The following is a 22,055-nucleotide window of genomic DNA, read 5'->3' on the forward strand; positions in this document are numbered from 1 at the left end:
TATCGTGCTGTCTAACGAAAAAATTTCATTATGACAGAAACATGAGTGGTATATCACGTGTTTTTATATAAGTGATGAGAAATTTTATTTTTTAAGTTATTAATTTTTTAATAAACAAATCCCACCATTTGTATAGTGACACGTGGTGTACCACTTCGTGTGTTGGTCACACTGAAAAATCTTTCCTATTTAACCCCTTTTTATATTCCCAGAAGCTTGAAACAACAATGCTTGACTATTTAAAGATGAATAAAAACTTTTACTTAAAGTTCTTTGTGTTCAAGTCACCGAATTTTGTGTTTATAACTAGAACTGTTCATATTACGAATCATTTGTACAATTATCTATTGTAGCAAACACATGGACAGTTTCTAATGCTTTTATCAATTTTGTTCGTCTGTTTTTATACAGTTTGATGACTAAACGATCTTAATTTTAATTGATTTTTTGAAGAGATAATCTTTACATTATGATTTATAATATGAATAATGTTGATTGTAAAAACGAAATTCTATTAATCAACAATGAACAATTTTAAGTAGAAACTTCAACTTATTTTTAGTAGCCAAGTATTATTCTAATTTAAAATCTAAATTAAATAGTTAATTGTCCTAGTTGATATATATATATATATATATATATATATATATATATATTTTCGTTCTATTAACTCGAGTTTGAATTGTGCCTTTCTTTCTGGAGTGGTTTAAAGTACAAACATTATTCGCTATCTAAAAAAATTAAAACAAATAATCATTGACTATTTTTCTTCTCACCATTAGGAGATGTGTGTGGACACAGTTCAATTCGTTCACCAAACGACACCGTTAAGTGGGACGGGGTCCAATTCGTCAATTTCTGTCGGTTCGGTTCTAGGAGGAAAGAGGCAACAACGAGCGGCAGAGACGATAAAAACCGGACCAAATTATGATAAAACCCCAACACTTATGACGAATTCGCCCAAGACCAATATATCATGGGCCTAGTGGAGCCCAAAAACCTCTCAATATTATTCATTGTTGACACCGTTGATTTTAGAATCAGAATCTATAATCTAATCCAACGGATAAAATTTGAGGAGTCACGATCTGCCACTCAGAAGCCGCCAGGTGGGCATAAAAACAATCTCCCGTCCGGAGATCTCAACCCGCCTCAAAATTGCATCGCCCACCAAGCACCAAATTCTCTACTCTTCCTCCTTCCCGTCAACGGAGATCTCGCCGGTGCTCGGATTGACTGCGATTCGATCCACCTCATTTCTTCTATGTGAAGGTCAGTAGCGATCCCAACGATAATTTCAATCCGTGTATTCGTTCGGATTATTGTGTGAATTTTTTGTTTTTTGTTCGATCGGATTGTTTGAATCGATGTAAATTTCAACTTTTATGTTTAAATCGGTGAATTTGGCGTATGAAATTGTGATTTTAGGAAGATATTATTGTATTTGAATCGGTCAATTTTAAAGTCGAATTGTTGAGACTAAATCGATTACTTTTAAATTATCAGAAATCTCAAGAGAAATTGATTCAAATTTCGTAAGGTTTTCAGAAATTCGTTATGAATTAGGAATGATTGCGATTTTTTGTACTAAATTGAGGTTCAGATTTCTGGGATTTCTGACTTTTCAGAGATTTTCCATTTCTTTGTAAGAAGATATTAAATCATTTAATTAGGGTTTTTTTTTCTTCTTTCTTTTCATTCATGATGTTTGATGGGAATTTTAACTGCTGTCTGGGTTAAGTCGGTGTAATTGGGGATTGCCTGAAATGATGATGTTGTTTTGTAGTGGTTTAAGGAAATTTAGATGTTTCAGTGGCTGGTTTCGATATTCATGAACTAATTCATTTAGGGTTGTCCAGAGATGGTAAGTGGGTTCGGGGAATCAATGAGTAGGTCGTCCCAAGGGCCTTCATTCTCCGGCAGTAGCAATAACAACAGTGACGCTGGTGACTTCGAATGCAATATCTGCTTTGACTTGGCCCAAGACCCAATTGTGACCCTATGCGGCCATCTCTTCTGCTGGCCTTGCCTTTATAAGTGGCTCCACATTCACTCCCACTCTCAGGAATGCCCTGTTTGCAAAGCGCTCATAAAGGAGGAGAGTTTGGTTCCCTTATACGGAAGGGGGAAGACATCAACCGACCCAAGATCGAAGTCAATTCCTGGTATTAATATCCCAAACCGTCCAGCAGGACAAAGACCTGAAACTGCTCCTCCACCAGAACAGAACCATTTTGCCCCCCGTGGATTTGGTTTCATGGGAGGGATGGGAGGTTTGGGCGGGTTTGCACCAGTTGCAACCACAAGGTTTGGGAATTTCACATTTTCTGCAGCCATCGGTGGCTTTATCCCGTCTCTATTCACTTTTCCGCTACATGGGTTTCCTGAGGCCGCCATGTTCAGTGCAAGTGCTGGATTACCTCATGGGTTCTCAAATACATTTCATGGCGGACATGCAAATAGGCACCATCTGCACAGGGGTACAGGTCAGGGACAGCAAGATCATAGACTGAAGGTGTTGTGTATGATTGTTATTATTTCAGTATTTCTTGCTCTCGCTTGGCAGTAGTTTGAATGTCAATCTCAAGTTGCTATATCGGTATTTGGGTGTGCTCAGCCTCTTGGTTGTATATCTGCTAGTTCATCTTTTTTGTTCTGATCAGGGTAAGTGTTCATATTTTACTATTGTCTGAAATGCTGTAGATTTTGCCTGGTTGTCACAGCATGGCGATTGTCGTTAACATTATCGTGGTAACTGTGTTTTCGAGATTCTCTCCAGACAACGTATTGCTCGTTTTAAGTACTGGATTATTAGCGAACTTTACATTCAATGAATGACCAAGCTTTGTATTTTTCAACAGTATGCCAGTTCCTACTGTGCCAGTCCATTACTTGATAATTCGATGTGTGCCATCCTTGCGTAAATCTCATGCATTGTGTTGTTTGAAACGTAAGTTGTCGACTGGTTTTCTCGTCCAGATTTTAGTTTCTCTTCGGAGTGATCCGATCGACTAATCGAGTAGACATGCATCCATCTTCTATCCTGTGGACACTTGTTCCAGCTATTCTATGCAATCATGTAGTTTATTGTGAAAGAGACTGGGCATATATACTTGCAGTGTCATGAAATGCAACTGATCAAACGCCAATAGAATCTAAAAACAAAGAATCTGGGCCTCGCCTTGTCTGTGGGGATTCTTCACAGCCTCTTTCTTAGAAACAACAATATACTTCTACTGAGGGGTTGGGGATTTAGGCCGATCAAACTTGTCGTTCACGATAGTCAAATATTACAAATGGAGAAGAAACCACTCGACTTATGCATAAAGAAAAATGCTACTCGACCATAGTTCGTAATCAAATCTTACAAATAAAAAAGAATACTAGTCGACTTATGAATAGAGAAGAATACTACTCAATCATAATACTACAGGCTGAGCTGCTACCACAAGCCAGTCAACTTAATTATGAAGAAAAACCCAAGCAATTTTTAAGCATATTAGCAAGTACCTGGAAGCTTCATAACCGTCCAATGGGCTGTCTCTTATCATTCTATTTCGTCAGAGTAAGATTTAAGAACCAAGACCCAAAGTATTATTTACAAAGGTCTAAGTTCCAGCTGTTTTAAAACAAATAAATACATTGCAAGAGGCCTTAAAGTCGCCTCTGAATATTTTAAAGTTTGACTCCCCGACGGTAGCCGTCCACACGAACCTCGATTTCTATTTCTTTGAGTATGTGTTCCGAGCAGCACCGATACATTTTTATTCCGATTACAATAATCCAGTTATAATGCTAATTTCACTTAATAGTACAAAATTATACTATTAAGTGATCAGTTTTATCAGAATAATTAAAATGATTGACGAAAGACAAATTCAGAAATCAATTTTTTCGATTTTATATCTCAAAAATCAAAAAAAAAAAAAATGACAACCTTATAAACTATTTTAACTAAAAAAATCCTTTTCAATGTTCCAAACTATGAATAAATTGACCTAATATTTATGTATTAATTACATAGTCCAAGCAGCCCAAAATTCCTAGTCTCTAGACAAGCATCAAGCATGTGCTTCCGTGCGTCCGTGCGTCCGTAAATGAACTTTCATTTAAGTTTCCTCTTACCACCCCCACACGTTTCGGGGTTGTCGGTGAGCGTGACCACGGACAACTGTTCAATGTACACATTTATTTATCAGACATTGCTCGCGGGGTGATATTGACATTTCAAAATATGATTCGATTTTAGCATTCTGAAATAGTAATTGTACTTTATGTCATTTCATTTTTATTTTCGGTGTAAAACAATAAGAGCATACATTAACAATTGTGTTTATGTGTAAAAGGATCCTCATCGGATCCTTTTTCTAAGGATCCTAAAAATCATGTGATCGCGACGGTTCATCGTACATCATGCAGCTATAAATCATTTCAAAATTTATAATTTATAATTAAATATAAATAGTACATAATGAAAACTGATCGCACGATATACGATGAACGGTCAGGATCATGGAATCCCTATGATCCCTAGGAAAAGGATCCGGCGAGGATCATTTTCCGTGTTTATGTATCTCAGAGTGTCAACGATAATATTTTGTTAAAATTTAAGAGCAAATAACTTATTGGTGTCGTTTTTTAACTTGCGTTTAAACAATTACACAACATATTGAGCATGGAAGTTTTAATCATAAAAAATTTCGATTTAATTAGAAGTGAAACCGCTTATGTGATTTATAAATAAAATAAAATCATTGTGATATGAAATACAAAAGACATGGAGAAGAGTTCGTGACACATTATTTATGGATGATATGAATTTCTTTTAAATTATAGAAGCATGCATGACATAGACTAAAGTATAGTGATAACGATGCTTTCCATTTATATTGACTTTTGTGTGCATTTGATTTACATATACATGAATGGTGACGGTGATGTTCATTTATATATAACCCCCGACCAAGTGTTTTTAACTTTTTTTTTTTCTTTTTAACAAACAGTAACATTAGTACGTTAAATAGTTAGTTGTTAGAGAGTAAAGAAATCGGTGATGATTAAACCCGCACTATAATGCATATGCATAATTACTTTCTGTCCCTGCGATAAAGCACAATCTAAAAAAAGAATTTTAATTAAATGCTTTTTAATTAGTGTTTTAAACGCGTCTTTTAATTTTTGCTGACTAGTGGAAAAACAGATGGAATTGTAGCATGCTTAGGTGGTAAGAAGAAGAAGAAAAGAAAGGAAAAATGATCGTTTATTTAGTATGTTTAAGGGAATGTACGAGTTAAAATCTACTTAACGACACGTATAATCTACACTAATACATTCGTTAATTAATGATTAAAGTATAATTAACTCTCCGACCGCATAATTATATAGTTTAATACAATCGAACTTTCCATGTCTCCTTGAGCATAAGAGTGTGACATATCTGGAGTATGTTAGTAGAAAACTTGGTCTCGAAGCATCAAGTTTCTTTCTTCTTCTAGGTTTTTAAGTGCTTCTCACTTGGAGGTGTTGGTAGCTCAAAAATAGTTTTCCCCGACTACGATATATCAACACTTTGATAGGTATTATTAACAAGAAAATAAGGGGAAAGAACCGAAGTTAAAAAAAAAAATGATGAGAATATTCATTCTTAAGAGGAGGACAAGTGGATGGTTGACAAATTCCACCGCTTAATCGGAGATTTATTTACTATTTCAGTATCTCTTTCATCAAATGAAACGTGCTGCATGATAAAAATAATATACATGATTCCATGACTGGTTACTTTTTCACAGTCACCACCCAAAATTTTATTAACTAAAGAGACATTAACAACCGTTGTTTTTTGAAGCTGAAGAACTCCGCTCATTGCTTGCAGAAGTCCTCTTGTATCCCGCCTGTACACAAGAATTCTTCGATTTGATGAATCATCGACAAATAACCACGCAATTTGACAAAAGTTTTCCAGACATGGTTTTTTATTGCAGAAATTGATTGGGTACGACTCACGATTGTAATGAAAAAGAAAAAAGAAAGAAAACGTGATGATTGATTGTTCTGTCATCCGTACTAGTAAGAAAAGAGAAGCAATAAGTGACTGGGTGTGATTCACATTTGCATCCCTCTCCGGCCGCCGCACTTTTCCCCGGCAAGAAATCCATTATATTTCATCATTTTTGCTTTTGGTTATCGCAAGTTATGTTCATAAATTAATAAGATGAGCAAACAAAATATAATAGTTTCTTTAAACTTCTAGTTGCTTCTTATCTGTAAGATTTCATGCACATTTGTGATCAGAATTTGTTTTCTGTGTTTAGAGAGGTAATCAAAAAAGTGATAATGTTTCGGAGAGATTTTTCAATGTGACCATCATACGGGATAGTATACATGTATCCTTATATAAATAATGCGATATATGTGTTAAAAAGTTAATAACTTAAAAAATAAAATTTTTCTCTGCTTACGTAAAAACATTTAGTGTATCATCCGTTTTCTCGTCATAATTAAAAATTTCTCTTTATTTCGATGCCAAAACATAATTTAGACAAGATTATCACAACCATTGCGATTAATGTATCTAGGTCTTACTTAATGAGTTGATTTTGGTGAACTGTCTTAGTCGTTAATGTAAAAGACAGTCTTGCAAAATCCCTAAACCAAACTGAAATACTAAACCAATTCTTTGACCAAAAAAATTAAAAAAAAAAAATATTAAACCAATTCTAATTATTTGACATGGTCTAGATTGTTTTATTGAATAATTTTGTTTGGACTATTAACATTTAGCCCCCTTTTCAACCAAAAAATAAATAAAATTACCACTTGCCACATTTTTATTACAGATTGATATTATTTTTTCAATGTATCAAAGCTGAAAAATACACTTGAATCTCCTTACCTACCATGACATAATTAGTAATTTAACTGTCAAATGGATCTCCTCACCCTAAAGAGCCTAAACCCTAAACTCTAGTAGATGGAAACATTTTCCAGTGTCACAACTAAAACGTGTTTTTGATCAAAACATTATAACATAAGTTGGAAGGTATAGTTGATATTTTACGAATTGAGGGTGATATGATATCAGATACATATTAACACGAGCATATTAATTATTCTCCATGACGATTTGACATCGAAAGATGTACAACATTCTATTGTCAAAAAATTCATGTACAAGTTACGAAAGGGTAAAAAAGAAACAAAGTGAAAAAGATGAGATGTAGGAGGTTGAACTAAAAGAAAGAGATGTATCATCATATCATGTATCTCACTCACTAATGTGAACCCAACGACTCCCTCCCCTCCTACCCTTCCCTTGAAGTATTTTCTTTTAATCCCCCTCCTTTCCCATGCCTTGCACACACTTCCCCCCATCCCTTTCATTCCATTCCAATTCTCCAAATTCCCAAATCCCCTCTCTTCTTCTTTTATTTACAAAAAAAAAACCCCAAAAGTGCGTGTCGTTTAAAACCCCCCTCCCCTTTATAAAACTTAAAATCTGCACCCCATCATCCAGAAAATAGTACAGATCTCGTTTCATCACATCACTCCCTCCCCTTTCAAATTATGACCACCCCACTTCCACTCCTCCTCCTCCTCCCCTTCCTCCTCTTCCTCTCCCCCGCCATGGCAACCCATGCCGCCACCACCATGACCGCTCAACAGTTTAGAGAAGCACCTCAGTTCTATAACTCCCAAGACTGCCCTTCAATCACCACCCTCCCCGACGATGACGTGGACCCCGACGGATCAGACGACGGCCACATGATTTGCTCTCCTCAAGCAGTCCACGTGGCAATGACTCTCGATACCGCCTACATCCGCGGCTCCATGGCCGCGATCCTCTCCATCCTCCAACACTCCTCCTGCCCCCAAAACGCAGTCTTCCACTTCGTCGCCTCCGCCGCCGCCAACGCCTCCCACCTTCGCCAAACAATCTCCACCTCATTTCCCTACCTGAAATTCCGAATCTACTCCTTCGACGACTCCCACGTCTCCGGCCTCATCTCCATCTCCATCCGCTCAGCCCTCGACTGCCCCCTCAACTATGCTCGATCCTACCTCGCCGACCTTCTCCCCCTCTGCGTCCGCCGCGTCGTCTACCTCGACTCCGACCTCATCCTCGTCGACGACATCGCCAAGCTCTCTGCCACTTCCCTCGGAGGCGGCGCCGTCCTCGCCGCCCCGGAATACTGCAACGCCAACTTCACCTCCTACTTCACGTCTGCCTTCTGGTCCAACCCCTCCCTCTCCCTCACCTTCGCCGACCGCCACGCCTGCTACTTTAACACTGGCGTCATGGTCATCGACCTCGACCGGTGGCGACGCGGCGACCACACCGCAAAAATAGAGGAGTGGATGCATCTCCAGAAGAGAATGCGGATCTACGAGCTCGGATCCCTCCCGCCGTTTCTTTTGGTGTTCGCCGGGAAAATCGCGCCCGTGGAGCACCGTTGGAACCAGCACGGGCTCGGCGGCGATAACTTCAGGGGGCTTTGTCGGGATCTGCATCCGGGCGCAGTGAGCCTGCTGCATTGGAGCGGGAAGGGGAAGCCGTGGGCCCGGCTGGAGGCCAATCGGCCCTGCCCGCTCGATGCTCTCTGGGCTCCTTACGATCTCTTGGAAACGCCATTTGTTCTGGATTCGTGAGGCGGACAACGGTGCCGTCTTGTGGAAGCCTGCAGTCACAGACTGAGACTGTGAATTTCGCGTCGTGGTTTTGGGGAACGAGCGAGCTCTCGGAGATGATCAGTCTTTTGCGATTTGTTTGTAGATTATGCTACTACTACAGGTATTATTTCAGGAACATGAAAAAAAGTACGTAGCTGATGAAATACTGAAAGTATCTGGGGAGAAAATTAAGTAATTAAAAAAAAAAAAAGAAAAAAAAAGAAGGGGAAGAAGAAGAAATAAATGGAACAACGTTCATGAATTTCTGTCACCAATATTATGCGTTGAAATGCATATAATTGTATAATACAGGCGTCTGTAATTTTTCACGTATAGCAAAAGAGCTGTTTTTGGTGGCTTAATTAATTCATGGTAATTTTGATTTCAATTTGTTGATCAACGTCAATAAAATCTCCTTAATATGTTTTCAACATTATTTTTAACTGCATGTGCTAATAAGTTACGCTCGACAGATGTGCATCGAACTGTCGAAGGATCCTTTACATATTCTGAGTTCAAATCTCTCTTCTCGCACAGTTAATTGTATTTGATAACTACGTTCAATTATGATTGATTTAGAAAGATTGTGCAGTTTCCCAGAGTGTCTAACGAGTCATAGTCAGTGACATACGTATTATTGAACCATAAGTACTATTGAGCCATTTTCAAACTACATTAAATACAGCTGTCGTTGAAGTCTTTTCTTCTTATTTTGTGTCTTTGTAAAAAGAACAAACTATCTCAAATAATTCAACGCTAACGTCGCTCATATGAAATTTTGGAACTTTGATTATTGTACTACTGTCAATTCACAATACCATCGCAAGTTGGAGCTTTCGTTATTGCAGGATAGACATGAATTAAATCGCTACTTGCTTATTTTTTATCTTTATATTACAGTTTGATGTATATATAATATAACGTTTAAAAATTTTAAAATAAAAACTTAAACGTATCAAGCTGTAATCATAATGTCGATATCATTCAAAGCCAACCTGTACGATCTTTATTCGAAACCCTTTTCATTTTAATTAAATTAGAAAACAAACTCTTGTTAATCATTTTTATTTATTTAAAAGTTGAAAAAAAAAATATGTGATATTTAACTGAAGGAATGAAGTGTCGGTGGAAGCGGGAAAAGGACAAGGAAAGAGGGTGGCAAGACAGCAAGTCATAAGAAAAAATGGAACACGCGGCAAACTTTTTAGGCCAAAAAATCAGTACGGGAAACGAGCTGGACAAGCCAGGGGTACCGTGGTACGCCCAGGGGCTGGGGGTCCTACGTACTTTCAGGTTAGGTTTTAGAATTAACGACGCCAGGGAGCAGTTCGGACTCGGAAACAGAACAGAGATCCTACGGTAAGCTGTCTGCTTTTGGATTTGAAAACGTATTTATTATCAATTAATTAATAGGAATAATTAGGAATATAAGTAGCTTCAGTCTTTATGACACAGAGTGTATTTTTGTTCAATATCATTTAATGTAGTGTATGCTATCATCTTATTTATCACCATTAGATAAATTTGAATTTTGAAATTTGTGTTTATTCAGTATACAAATCTCGAAATTCAAACTCATCTAACGATGATAAATATAGTAATAAGCATACACTCACTAAATGGTGGTGAGCAAAAATACTTTCAATAACGCGCAGGTAGGTGGTTGCTTAATTAATTACTGATTCTGCAATCAAATATTCCAGGCTGATTTCTTCCATTTAAAGTAACCAATTAATATAGGAGATATGAAGCATGATTTAATACGTCCATGATAGATAATTATACTTAAACACTATATCATCACAACAACCCTGGATATAGAAACATATTACGTCGTGTATAATGTATTTGTTTTAATAAAAAATAATTCCAATTAACGTTCAAAATTCTTAAAATACGTGTGTTGAGAGTATAAGTCTCACAAAGGGAAAAAATTGACTTTATACGGAGTTGGACTACTCTTTGTTATATTGGCAATTAGTTTTGGATGGTGCTCCGTACACACCCATTCTTCACACACATTTCTCTCATTTTGGTCGTTAGATCAAATAAATTGAAAAATATAAATGGCAAAAAAGTAACAAGGAGGGTATGTTAGAGGTAAAAATAGTTGTGTGAATAACACTATCCTTAATTTTAAGGAAAACTAATGAAAAAAACTTGAAAACTTTGAGTTTTAACAATAACAACAAAATAAAGGATAAAGTGAATAGTACCGTAAACTTTTCGTTAAAGTTCCTTTAATTTATGATAAAACATCAAATTTTTAAACGTGTAAAAAAAAAAAGGAGAGAAGAAGATGAATGAATACTCTCTCAAAAGCTCACATGCAGGTGGCTTTGAAATCACTTGTTTACTACTTGAACTGATGTTTGAATTGAAGTCTGCGGTGATGCACGGCGGAGAAGCGGTGATCAACGGCGGTACCTAAGTTTAAAATGATGTTTCAGTAAATAGCTACAGTGACGTTTCAAATCACTTTTGCCTGCCACGACCCCATGAATTTACTCCAACGTAGATGGCTTTGTTCCTTTGACCCCAAAAAAAATAATAAAAAAAAGATGGCTTTGCTCCAAGTCACAATCAACCAAAAAAGTACCAAGCTTTTTCTTTGCATGTGACAATATCTAAATGAATATGGTTTACGAAAAGAGAGATTCAACTTTAGGTACAATAGACGGGTATGCTTCTTTATTAACTGTGTTTGTAAATTATAACTAACTTAATCCACATGTGAAATCCGCATGAAAGACTTGAACTGTTCCAAAACGTTGTTTATGCTACGGTTTCTATGGCTGAGTTGAGACTCCGTTGCTGCAAAACTTATGTGTTTCTTCACATGGAGGTGTTCCCATATTTGTTCGCAGAGAGGAGTGGACTAATGTTGGACGTGGCATATTCTTTTTGCCTGTCAATTTTGGAGGTGCCTCTAAGTCTACGTTTTTAAGATGACGCATACCCCTATACAAATTTAAAAGATCCGACTTGACTTTCTCTTCTTTATTTTGAGAGTCGAAGGTTGGCTTGTACTTGTTAACTGTTTTAATTGATGTCAACAGTTTCTGATTATCTTAATTGATCCAGAAATTTAGGGATTGTAATGTCATGCTAAAATTACCGACGATCCATTCATGAGATCATTGAAAACTACCGTTTTCTAATCGGAGTTCGATTCCTTTTAACAATTTCCCTTTAACTATTATGAGCACGACTACGAATACAAAATAAATGATATAGTTTGTTAGATGAAATCTTATTATACAGTTCAACTCGCTTAATTTTCTATTGCTCATACTTTAGTTTATTCTTGGTGTGTTGTTTCTATCAATGATATCACGTTGTTTCTTTTCAAAAAGATAATGATTTAAGTTTTCAAAGTCCACATGAAGGCTCCATTTCAAAGGTCCCATTGTGTCTGCTAAATATAATCTGCGGAAAGTATAAAAAAATGAGAAGATATTGGAGTCCACAAATAGAATTGCTTTCACATGGAAGTATGGAACTCTCATGTGTGCTGCGATCCCAATAGTTTTAGAATTTCCTACTTAATTTTTTTTTTTTTTGGAAAATATTTGCTACTTACTTTGCCAGCAGCAGTACTTAGTTCCCACATCGGGAAGTACGGCAATCTGCAGAAGCAGCATGGTGTATAAAACCGAATGCGGTTTAAAGCGAAACTTATATCTTTCTCGACCTTTTGGCTAAGATTAAGTGTAGTATTTGTTTTTATCAGTTTAATATCTGATATGTGAGCTATTGACTCATTTGATATTAAATTAATTTTTTTAAGGAAAGAGTTTGTTACAGTGGCTAGTTGCTGGGGCTCTGGTGTGTGGCCTTTGTGTTTGCACTACTGCATTGGCCTGACGCACCCTCCAAAACTAGTTCGAATTGTTGTTTATACAAGTCCTCGAAACTTTGGCAAAATTTTTGATCTCGATGATATGATCTCTGAGTTGGCTTTCCGAAACAGATTTTTGATCTCGATGATATGATCTCTGAATTGATTCATGACATTACGGCCACAATAAAAAAATCATGTGATACTATTAGAACCCTATTCTACATCTTCCACAATTGTACAAAGAGAGTAACAGAACATGAGAACAACAATACAATTTCATTAACTGCCTTTTGTTCTCTTTCAATATACCATTTATACTAATACTCAACTCTAACTGTCACCACAAGATGCCATCCAGCATCCTAACAGATACTGTGGAGTCACAATTCCTATGCACTTTTGGCCTTTGGGTTCTAATATGAAAGGCAGAAGCTATACCAATGTGGGAAAAAAAAAGATTCAGAAGCACCCAATAAACTCAAGGATTCAGATTCAGTCCTCAATAAGGAAACAGCCCTGTCATTCTAATATGTTCTAGGGTACTTCGAAGCCCGTATTTCTGCACTGCCTGTTGACCGGCCCTGAATCCATCTCCATATACCGGGGACATGTCGGTTTCAAGCTGGTGCAAAAAGAACCCCCCGAGCTTGCTCTCAAACGGTGATTTTGTACCCTTCTTTGATGTCCTGGAAGAGGAGGAAGACGAGGTTGATGCAGCATTGCCGCCTGAGCCAGACATAAGCTCGGCCTCTAGCCACATGTGAGCTAAAACTTGACAGATGCCTTCTTCGACATCTTGCCTAAGAGGTTGGTAACCTTCAATAAGTATTGAGAATCTAGTCAGTAATTTTCATTTTGATGCCATTTTTAGTTCGCAATTAGCAGAAATGGGACTAAACGAACAAATACATGGATCCATCTAAACAGCACCTTTAAGCCGCAGCCATGCATGCATCATCTCGTGAGCTAGAATAGACCCAGTCAGCAACCTGTACGCAGACAGTTCTAGTCACGCAACAAATTCAGCCAGGAGTTACAATTGTGCCTCAAAACGAAATAGATAGAAACGCACCTTGGAAGACCATACAAGATTAGAATTGCAGTCACCTCACAGCGACGAGTCAGCTTGTAAGGCTCTGTTATCAATTCCGCAGCTTGGTGTCCTGCCCCAAACCGTGGCCACCTTGAAATCTGGTGGTTCCCGGATCCATACAATATAAGTTGCTAACCCACGAGAAGATACCTTACAAAAAATCAACCGCCGTAGAAAGCAAAAATAATATATTCATAAAACTCTCACCGTGCTAATAGTTTGTTCCTCAGAAAGGCAAAGCCCTCTAGTCTCAGGCATGTGATAATGGCCCTGGAAACGACAAAAAGTTGATCAAAGTCGGATTTTGTCTCTAAGCTTAAAAAGAAAACCTTCAACAGAAGATGAGTAGATAACAATACGACAGGATGCAAGTGTGATGTTTGGACTGTACAAATTATTGGAGAGAATTCCAAAAATCTCCAGAGAAACTTGTACGTATATGTTTCTGTAACATGTCAATAACATAAAACCAATGGAATGAATGATTTTCATATGCATTAGTTTTGTAATTATCAGAGACAAATGAGAAAAATGTTTTCGATTAACAATGCATGATTTGCCAATTATGACCATGGAAAACTGTCCTACTTTCGTACTAAAAGGATATGGTTTTAACCGAATGTCTTTACATTTCTTTCTCCTCCTCTTGCTTCATTTAGCGCTTGTCTTTCAACCAAGAGTAGTGGAACTTGCTGCTCCAACTTCATATTTAAACCTTCATAAAATTCTTGAATATCAAGATATAAGGGTTGGCATTCACTGGTATCCATGACTGCAGAGTCCAGACACTCTAGACAGAGCTTCCGACCATCATCAAGGGGTACATATCTTGTGTCTCGGGCCTGCATGTAACGAATAGACATCTTGTAACAAACTCTTTTGCTTTCTATTTTCTTTTTCTTTTAAAAATCGGGTCAGCCATATTTCGTGGCATAACTGCAAAAAGTAATTTATTCCGACTGACCTCCATTCGCTCACAACTGCCGCACCGAGGAGTATTATCAATTTCATGAGCAGGGCAGTATTTTTGGACCCAAAATGGATGTGCCCTATATTCAATAAGACCAGCAGGGTTTGTTGGAATCTGTCAAAAGATGTATATTATAAAAACAAAGAACAACTATCAACAAATCATATACGAGTTATTTCTCGACATTTAATATTCAACTTAAAATAAAATTCAACGAGGCATGGTTAGCAGCTGTAATGTGTCCTTCCTCTTATCACCGTCGTAACTTAAAAATCAAATCAGATCGTGATACTTACAAAGTGCTTGCAAACATCACATTTTGGGTGGTAGCTCTCCTTGTAGCAAGCTTTATGGTAAGGATAATGCCCAGATGTAGAAAACTACATAAAATGAAACATATGAAAGATAAATTGGACAACAAAAAGTTATCTTGCAAAAGAACCATTACTGAAATTAAACCTATTTTGGCACCTCATAATCAGAAATTGGTTGGTTGCATGCACGACAGCGGAAACATTCTGGATGCCAAACTGCATTCATGCAATTTAAATATCGTCCAAAACCTATCTCAGCATTGCAACCAGCACAAACCCTATGACAAAGAATGAGAATACTCAGTGCCATAATATGGGAAATAAGAAAAGGACCAATATGGAATGTAATGTTAAGTTCCACAGAGAATTATCGGTGCATCAAGAGGAGTTTGGTGCTCAGTGTGGTTGATGTGGAGAAAAGCAACTACAATTCCACCACTTACATCCTACATACTGAATAAATTGTTAACATTTCAAATTAACATGCCATCAACTCAAGTTTTTTTATTTGTCATTCCTAAACACAGTGACTTCAAAATTCCATCATTGTACACAATCAGGTCCAAGCGAAAGAAATCAAAATTTACAAAGTAACAGAAGCATAGAATAGGAATTCACGGTATGCAAGATAAAGGGTAATGACTGAGAATACAAAGAAGCATTGAGAAAATGTTAGAAATGAGATGCCCTCAGACAATTACATATTGTTGTTTCAAAGACCATTCTACACCCATGAGGTAATCAATCAGTGAAGCAACGTCAAGGAAGAAATAGCACTGAAATGTGACTACAGTTGTCCATCTTATAATCATGTACCTGGAGCCCATTGGGTAGTACATGGGGATGGGATATGAACTTCCATTTCCATATCGGGGAGGAGTGATAGGTTGATATGTATTTCCATTTCCATTTCCATTTCCATGTCGGGGAGGAGGGATAGGTTGATACGTATTTCCATTTCCATTTCCATGTCGAGGAGGAGACTCCGCATTCAGACTTTCTTGTATGACTCTGGCAAGTTGTTCATCTTCTTGCAACTGAGAATCAAAACCTATCCAAGAATATGAAATTCTTATTGATTCATACTGAATCATTTGACAGTACAAGAACGAACAGAATGTACGAACAGCTCTGCCACAAAATGGAAGCCATAGCTATCATCATGCAATGCACAATTCAAAATGCCACTACTAGTAAACAATAATTTCATTTCATATGTAAATGTAAACAGTCAAAGTACCACAAGAAACCGAGTAAAGATGCAATGCCTAAACGAGCACACATGAAGAAAGACACACATACACACACACACACACACTTACACATACAATATATATATATATATATATATATATATATATATATATCATCGATAGGAAAGATCACTCACCAACCACATTTTTCCCTTTTTGGTGTTTTTCTAAAAGAGAGAGCGCAATAGCACGATTTATATCTTCATTCTCGTTTTCTGACCAGACCTCCTACAAGGAAGTTTCCCACCACAATATGTTAAAGGAGTTCAAACATACCAAATGAGGATTAGAAAGAAACTCGTGTTCAATAAAGTGATCATTTTCCATAATATCAAGAAGGGTTAGATGTTATTACCCCTGAACAAGAAGGTTCATGGCTATCTGGATCCTCGCCATTATTGTCATGACAACGCTCCTCCGATATTTTGTGGCTCGAGCCCTTAAAAATCTTGCTAAGCCAACCCATAATGTGTAAGGTTATCTGCTCATAGTCAATCAAGTTTTTTACTGAATATGAAAACACCATCTGAGTTAATGCAATATCAACAGCGAAAAAAAAAAAACAGAAAAGAAAATACATGCTAAATAACAGTCACATCTGGAAACAAAATTACTGAGAATTAATAAAAATAAAACCAGAATGCCAGTGCAAGTTCATGAGTTCATGTAACCAAACAAATCCAATCAGGTGCAAAACAATACAAAAACCGAAAATTTTGGACATAACCTGATGGCATGACCTATTTAATTTCATCACCTCAAATTCCAGAAAGTGGATTTTGCAAATCTTGCATGGACATCCCAATTCTAATAACTAATTAATCACCGATTGCATTTTTCTTCAAGAGAACAAAGTTAAAAAAAAAAAAAAAGTAATACTACAGAAGTAATTCACCCACCACGCATTTTAGCACCCCACAATGTTCAAGCTATGACTTCAATACGCAGAAATACAGGCGTGCCTAGTCAATTATTACTAAAACATCCATTTATGGAGGAGAGAGGGGAGAGATTCTTTCATTAACTTGAAGACATATACCAATTAATCTGAGGTAAAAGGAAAAGGCAGAGAATAAAAAATAGTGGAGAAGTGAGTCACCTCCAAAAGAATCCAGAGACTTTTGCAAGAATTGTGAATGCTAACAGAGCAGAACCAGATCAGACAAGATCCCAACACGATCAAAAGCACCATTTTTTTTTACAGCTCACAACCAAAATTTACATAATTTAAACTCCTCCATCTCTCTCCCTCTCTCTCCCTATCTCTCTCCTGGGTTCATGAAATATAAGCTAGTCCAGCAGGCAAGGGAACAAAGAAAATGAAAAGCTTGAACCTTGAACTCTTTAAATTCAGAGCAGAATCTGGCAGAGGAAAAATGGGAAGAAGAAAGGAGGAGAAAATTAAATATCTTTCACGTGTTAAAATTAAAAGGAAAGCCCAGAAGCAATTTCAATGGTGGAGTACACGAACAGTTTTCGGAAATTCAAAGACAATATTTTGAAAGAAAAAAAAAAAACAACGGTAAAAACTCCAGCGACTGACTTTTTATCCCGCCCCAAATGGGATTGACGAATTTTTCATCAAACCCAGTTGGGGAAATATATCAGAGAAAACCCTTTCGAAAGTTCTCGAGGAATCGGAAAGAAAACGAATTAAATATCTAATCTTTAACAAATGATAGGAAAATTTGGAAGAGAAAAAGAAAGAAAGAAATGTCCTTTTGGGGGGTTTAAAGTTAAAAACTAACTACTTAAAAGAGCAGAAAAGCCGGATTTTGTGAAGACATCTGTGAGAAGGAAAAAGTGGAAGGAATCCGAAAATAGAAGCTGAATTCTATGGCTTGCTTGGATAAAAGCACTTTTGCAAACGTGACTTAACTAAAAACGCTTGGAAGAACTTTTGGTTGGAAGTGTCTGCAGAATACAAAAATAATTTTGTAAAAAGCGCTTTTATTAAGATTTTACATGATACTATCATTCTCGATTCATTATTGTTGGATGGAATTGTCAGTTGATTACGTTTATATAGACAAAAAGAGTAGTAATGTTTGAAGCATTCGTTGAACCTAATTTATATAGGTTTTTATAACATGATTTTATTTTAATTTGTACAAAGTCGTTATAATGATTTTATTTTCAATGAATCTCTTTGACAATGATACCTGTTTCATTTTGATCATTTTATTTTATTTTATTTTATTGTTTTGACAAGCATCGATATAGTGATATTTCATCGAACTTTACAAATAATTACAATGGTAGCCAATTGGGTACATAAGCTCCATTGATCAAAAAATTAATCTGAAGTAAATTTGCGCAAGTAAACAAACAACAATAAAACCCCTAAACGGCACCAAAAACACTGCCTTACCCAACAATATGTCTCCAGTACAAATTTGTCACAAGAACATGATATAAGCAATAAATTAACAACTGGAAAAACATATTGATCATCACATAAAGACGAGGTCACATAGAGTCATCACAAGTGAGACCACAATAAGGCATCGTAGGAGAACGAGACCACAAAAAGTCACCACTGAAAGGCGAGACCACATAATAATCGCACGGAGATGACACCACATCAGGCCGGCACTCATAGGCCAGACCACAAACCCCGCCAAGCGTGGCACAAAAAAAATCTACACTACTCCGAGAATAGAATCCACCGGTTCCCTAATCTCAGCGGAGGACAATGACACACCAAGGAAGACCACCTGCAACTTCACCACACAAGCAGATTCGTAGCAACCATGAGGCAAGAAGCAGATCCGCCACAAATCTGGGCACTAGAGGCAGAGCAGCCACATGAGAGTGTCACCACCATGAAATCAGGTAAATGAAGTGGATTTATTTCTAAATGCGAGCAAATAATGAACCGTCAAACCGTGTAACGGTACAATCTTGTTTGGTTTGCGCTATAATTAAAAGAAAAATCAAACCAAATCAAATCTGGCGGTTTGGGTTCATGCATTGTATGTTTGAGCTTAATAATTTGTTTCCTATTATAAAACCAAAATTACCAAGTCAAAGTATAATGCAGCATCATTGTTTAAGTGTTTAATTCTCTAAACTGACATAATTATGTTTTAATTTAATTATTATAAGTCGCTATCCATGCATTTACAAATCATCATACATTGAATTCGTCATCGACTATATGCTCCTTATATGAAATTAGTTTCTATAATATTAAATATCAAAGTTTGAAAAAAAAAATGTCAATTTCCCACGTGCCATTGGTTTTTAGGTTTTACTTTGTTAATGAAAGGGTGTGTGACAATGTGAAACAACTTCCGTTCACCCGACCAAAGCAAGAAAAATGGTATCTTTGTTTACTTTTAACAAAAGATAAGGTATCTTACATATACATACCATTTATCCAGAGGAATTCCTATTTTTTAGTAAAATGGAAACTAGTTGTGGAGTCCATTATACATCGAATTTTAACGATCGAAATCGTCTATATTTTAAGTTCTCATTAACAGATCATCTTTACAAAAAACCAAATCAATATGAAATCATTTACTCATTTCATTGTCATGATGAAATTTTAAACATTTTCGATTTGGCTAACATTTTTTATTTAGAAAACTAGATTTTAATCCCTAAATAAGATGAAGTTTAGGAAAATGTCTTATCCAAGATTAAAAATTGATTTTAGTCCCTAGACTCTATTTAATGTCAGCATATGTATTCAATGTCTCTTTTTTATTTATTTATAATTTTTTGAATTTAAATTTTATGAAAATATTATAAATTTGAATTCTCATTATGGTAAACATCTTATATAAGAAAATATTTTCGTAGAGATTTTTCGGTATACTTATGTTTTTGCATATTTTCTTATATGTCACTAATTCATTACAATATATTTAGGTACGAACATTTCGGTACACTTTGTTAGTATAATATGTTTAGGTACGAACATTTCGGTACACTAGTTTAGTATTGTCACATCCCGGCCCGGGGCAGATCACTTCCCGGCCCCGCTCTACCACCGTAGCACGATATTGTCTGCTTTGGGCTTACCATTCCCTCACGGTTTTGTTTTTAGGAACTCACGAGCAACTTCTCAGTGGGTCACCCATCATGGGATTGCTCTAGCCCCCTTCTCGCTTAACTTCGGAGTTCCGATGGAACCCGAAGCCAGTGAGCTCCCAAAAGGCCTCGTGCTAGGTAAGGATGGGAATATACATATAAGGATCACTCCCCTGGGCGATGTGGGATGTCACAAGTATAATATATTTAGGTATCGACATTTCAGTACACTAGTTTAGTATTATATAGTTAGGTACGGAATTTTCGGTACACTTATATTTTTACATATTTTCCTATGTGTCACTAATTCACTACAATATATTTAAGTACAGACATTTCGGTACACTAATTTAGTAAAATATATTATGATATAGACGTTTAGGTACACAAATTACAGAAAGTTAAATAAATTGTTTTTTTTTTGTCAAAGAAAGTTCAATAAAATTAATGAATTAAAATGTGTATAATAATAAATTTAAAATTTAAGGTAATAACATTAAATAAGTTATCTATTAAATATAACAACAAAAATATAATATGAATTTGAATTAAGTGCACATTAAGGGACTAAAATTAATATTCAATCTTACACCAGGTTTTTATTAAATTTTAATTTTCTTGAAGGATTAAAGTTCAAAAACCCCTTTTTTATTTGGTTAATATTTTGCAAGGGCGATCTATAAAAGTGCAACTTGAAAAATAGACGGTTTGGATCGTTTATATTTTATATATAGTATGCCTCACAATTAATCTTCATTTTTTACCAAGAGTAGGTATCCATTTGGATAAAAGACCTGCCTACATATATAATTATAATAAATTACGATCAAGTACAACTTATTATCGAAGTTACTGTAACTGTACATCATCTAAGCATTTGCATCGCATAAGTATAACTTAATATGTTTTCAACTAAGCAAAACTAATTGTTTATGTCAACAAAACAGTATATTTACCCAAAATAAAAGGTCAACCATTTATGCATATAGATTTAGTCTTCTACCATTTTGCGATGGACTTTGTTTTCTTCGACCAAAAAAAGGGAAAGTGTCCAAGTGCATAGTGTAGTTGCAGTTTAATTTTTAATAGGTTGCTTATCTAAGCAAATCCGAATGTTGTCATGGTCAATGTCAACAATAATGGTCCTTAATTAGGTGAAACAAACCAGACGACATTTTAAACTAATTCAAAACAAATAAATAACTTTTTAGACCATTTTCATTATTATTATTTATTTACAAAAAGGAAATCAATTAGTGATTTTGTCATGACAGTTCATATTTTTTGAGGTCGAGAAAACTTACTGAGGCATTTCAGCCTCTTCTTAACTACTATTGTGTGTTTCATCAGTGCTAAGAATCGAACTAAGGACTTGTCGTAGTTTAAACCACCTTCATTATTTAAAACTTATACAATTAGTACAAATACCACAACAATCTTTGCTCCTTTTGGAAGTCTGGTTTCTCTTTGGGTCTGTCTTTGGGCTTTGTTGATTTTTTTTCTTCCGTCCAAGAGATGTAAAATGGCCCACGTACTAGGAATTTCTATCTATACATAGGTGGAAATACATACACGAATAAGTAAATTCAAAATTTCTATTTATATACAAGTTATTCAGTTTCTCTATACTAACTGGTGAATGAGATCCAATGATATTTGAACAGCTAGATTGCGACTGTTGGAATTCATACATGCAAAATTTAGCCGTTTTCGATGCATCCCATATGTAGGTCAAATTTTCGCAAGTTACAATGATTTACTAAGTTTTAAACAAATATAAACTTTCACTAGCTTATGATCAGAACTGTGTGAATGTTGTTCATTGTCTATTGCTCCATAGGAATGCGAAGGCACTTTGATTTCATCAGTCTTG

General features: G+C 36.1%; 3 protein-coding genes and 1 non-coding gene across 5 annotated transcripts; 3 read left to right on the forward strand and 1 right to left on the reverse strand.

Annotated features, from left to right (window-relative positions):
* Positions 1-1,125: 1,125 nt before the first annotated feature.
* On the forward strand, positions 1,126-2,858 carry LOC137739731 (uncharacterized). The gene is made up of 2 exons (XM_068479419.1): positions 1,126-1,272; positions 1,860-2,858. Exon 2 carries the CDS (start codon positions 1,862-1,864, stop codon positions 2,567-2,569), a length of 708 nt encoding a protein of 235 aa, XP_068335520.1. The 5' UTR covers positions 1,126-1,272; positions 1,860-1,861; the 3' UTR covers positions 2,570-2,858.
* Positions 2,859-7,517: 4,659 nt separating this feature from the next.
* Positions 7,518-9,103, forward strand: LOC137711748 (probable galacturonosyltransferase-like 1). The gene has a single exon (XM_068451003.1). It carries the CDS (start codon positions 7,564-7,566, stop codon positions 8,644-8,646), a length of 1,083 nt encoding a protein of 360 aa, XP_068307104.1. The 5' UTR covers positions 7,518-7,563; the 3' UTR covers positions 8,647-9,103.
* Positions 9,104-12,347: 3,244 nt separating this feature from the next.
* LOC137720502 (U2 spliceosomal RNA) lies at positions 12,348-12,544 on the forward strand. The gene has a single exon (XR_011066529.1). It is a non-coding gene; the product is annotated as a U2 spliceosomal RNA (small nuclear RNA).
* Positions 12,545-12,802: 258 nt separating this feature from the next.
* On the reverse strand, positions 12,803-18,107 carry LOC137708404 (protein DA1-like). 2 transcript variants are annotated; one of them, XM_068447474.1, is made up of 12 exons: positions 17,241-18,107; positions 16,497-16,622; positions 16,279-16,369; positions 15,705-15,939; positions 15,046-15,166; positions 14,871-14,954; positions 14,569-14,688; positions 14,234-14,446; positions 13,812-13,874; positions 13,584-13,702; positions 13,442-13,500; positions 12,803-13,327 (listed from the first exon to the last, which is right to left on the reverse strand). In XM_068447474.1, exons 1-12 carry the CDS (start codon positions 17,331-17,333, stop codon positions 13,011-13,013), a joined length of 1,641 nt encoding a protein of 546 aa, XP_068303575.1. In that variant the 5' UTR covers positions 17,334-18,107; the 3' UTR covers positions 12,803-13,010. The 2 variants fall into 2 exon arrangements, with proteins under 2 accessions (XP_068303575.1, XP_068303583.1); XM_068447482.1 differs by having other exon boundaries at positions 16,497-16,648.
* Between the last annotated feature and the right edge of the window lie 3,948 nt (positions 18,108-22,055).

Source organism: Pyrus communis, chromosome 1 (assembly GCF_963583255.1).
Source record: "Pyrus communis chromosome 1, drPyrComm1.1, whole genome shotgun sequence".
NCBI lineage: Eukaryota > Viridiplantae > Streptophyta > Magnoliopsida > Rosales > Rosaceae > Pyrus > Pyrus communis.

Excerpts from the sequence above, each read along its gene's own strand:
- LOC137739731 (XM_068479419.1), top strand. The coding sequence starts at position 1,862 with ATGGTAAGTGGGTTCGGGGAATCAATGAGTAGGTCGTCCCAAGGGCCT.
- LOC137711748 (XM_068451003.1), top strand. The coding sequence starts at position 7,564 with ATGACCACCCCACTTCCACTCCTCCTCCTCCTCCCCTTCCTCCTCTTC.
- LOC137708404 (XM_068447474.1), bottom strand. The coding sequence starts at position 17,333 with ATGGTGCTTTTGATCGTGTTGGGATCTTGTCTGATCTGGTTCTGCTCT. Across the intron at positions 15,940-16,278 it reads AAAAGGGAAAAATGTGGTTG|GTTTTGATTCTCAGTTGCAA; the intron begins GTGAGTGATCTT and ends ATTCTTGGATAG. Across the intron at positions 14,955-15,045 it reads AACCAATTTCTGATTATGAG|TTTTCTACATCTGGGCATTA; the intron begins GTGCCAAAATAG and ends CATTTTATGTAG.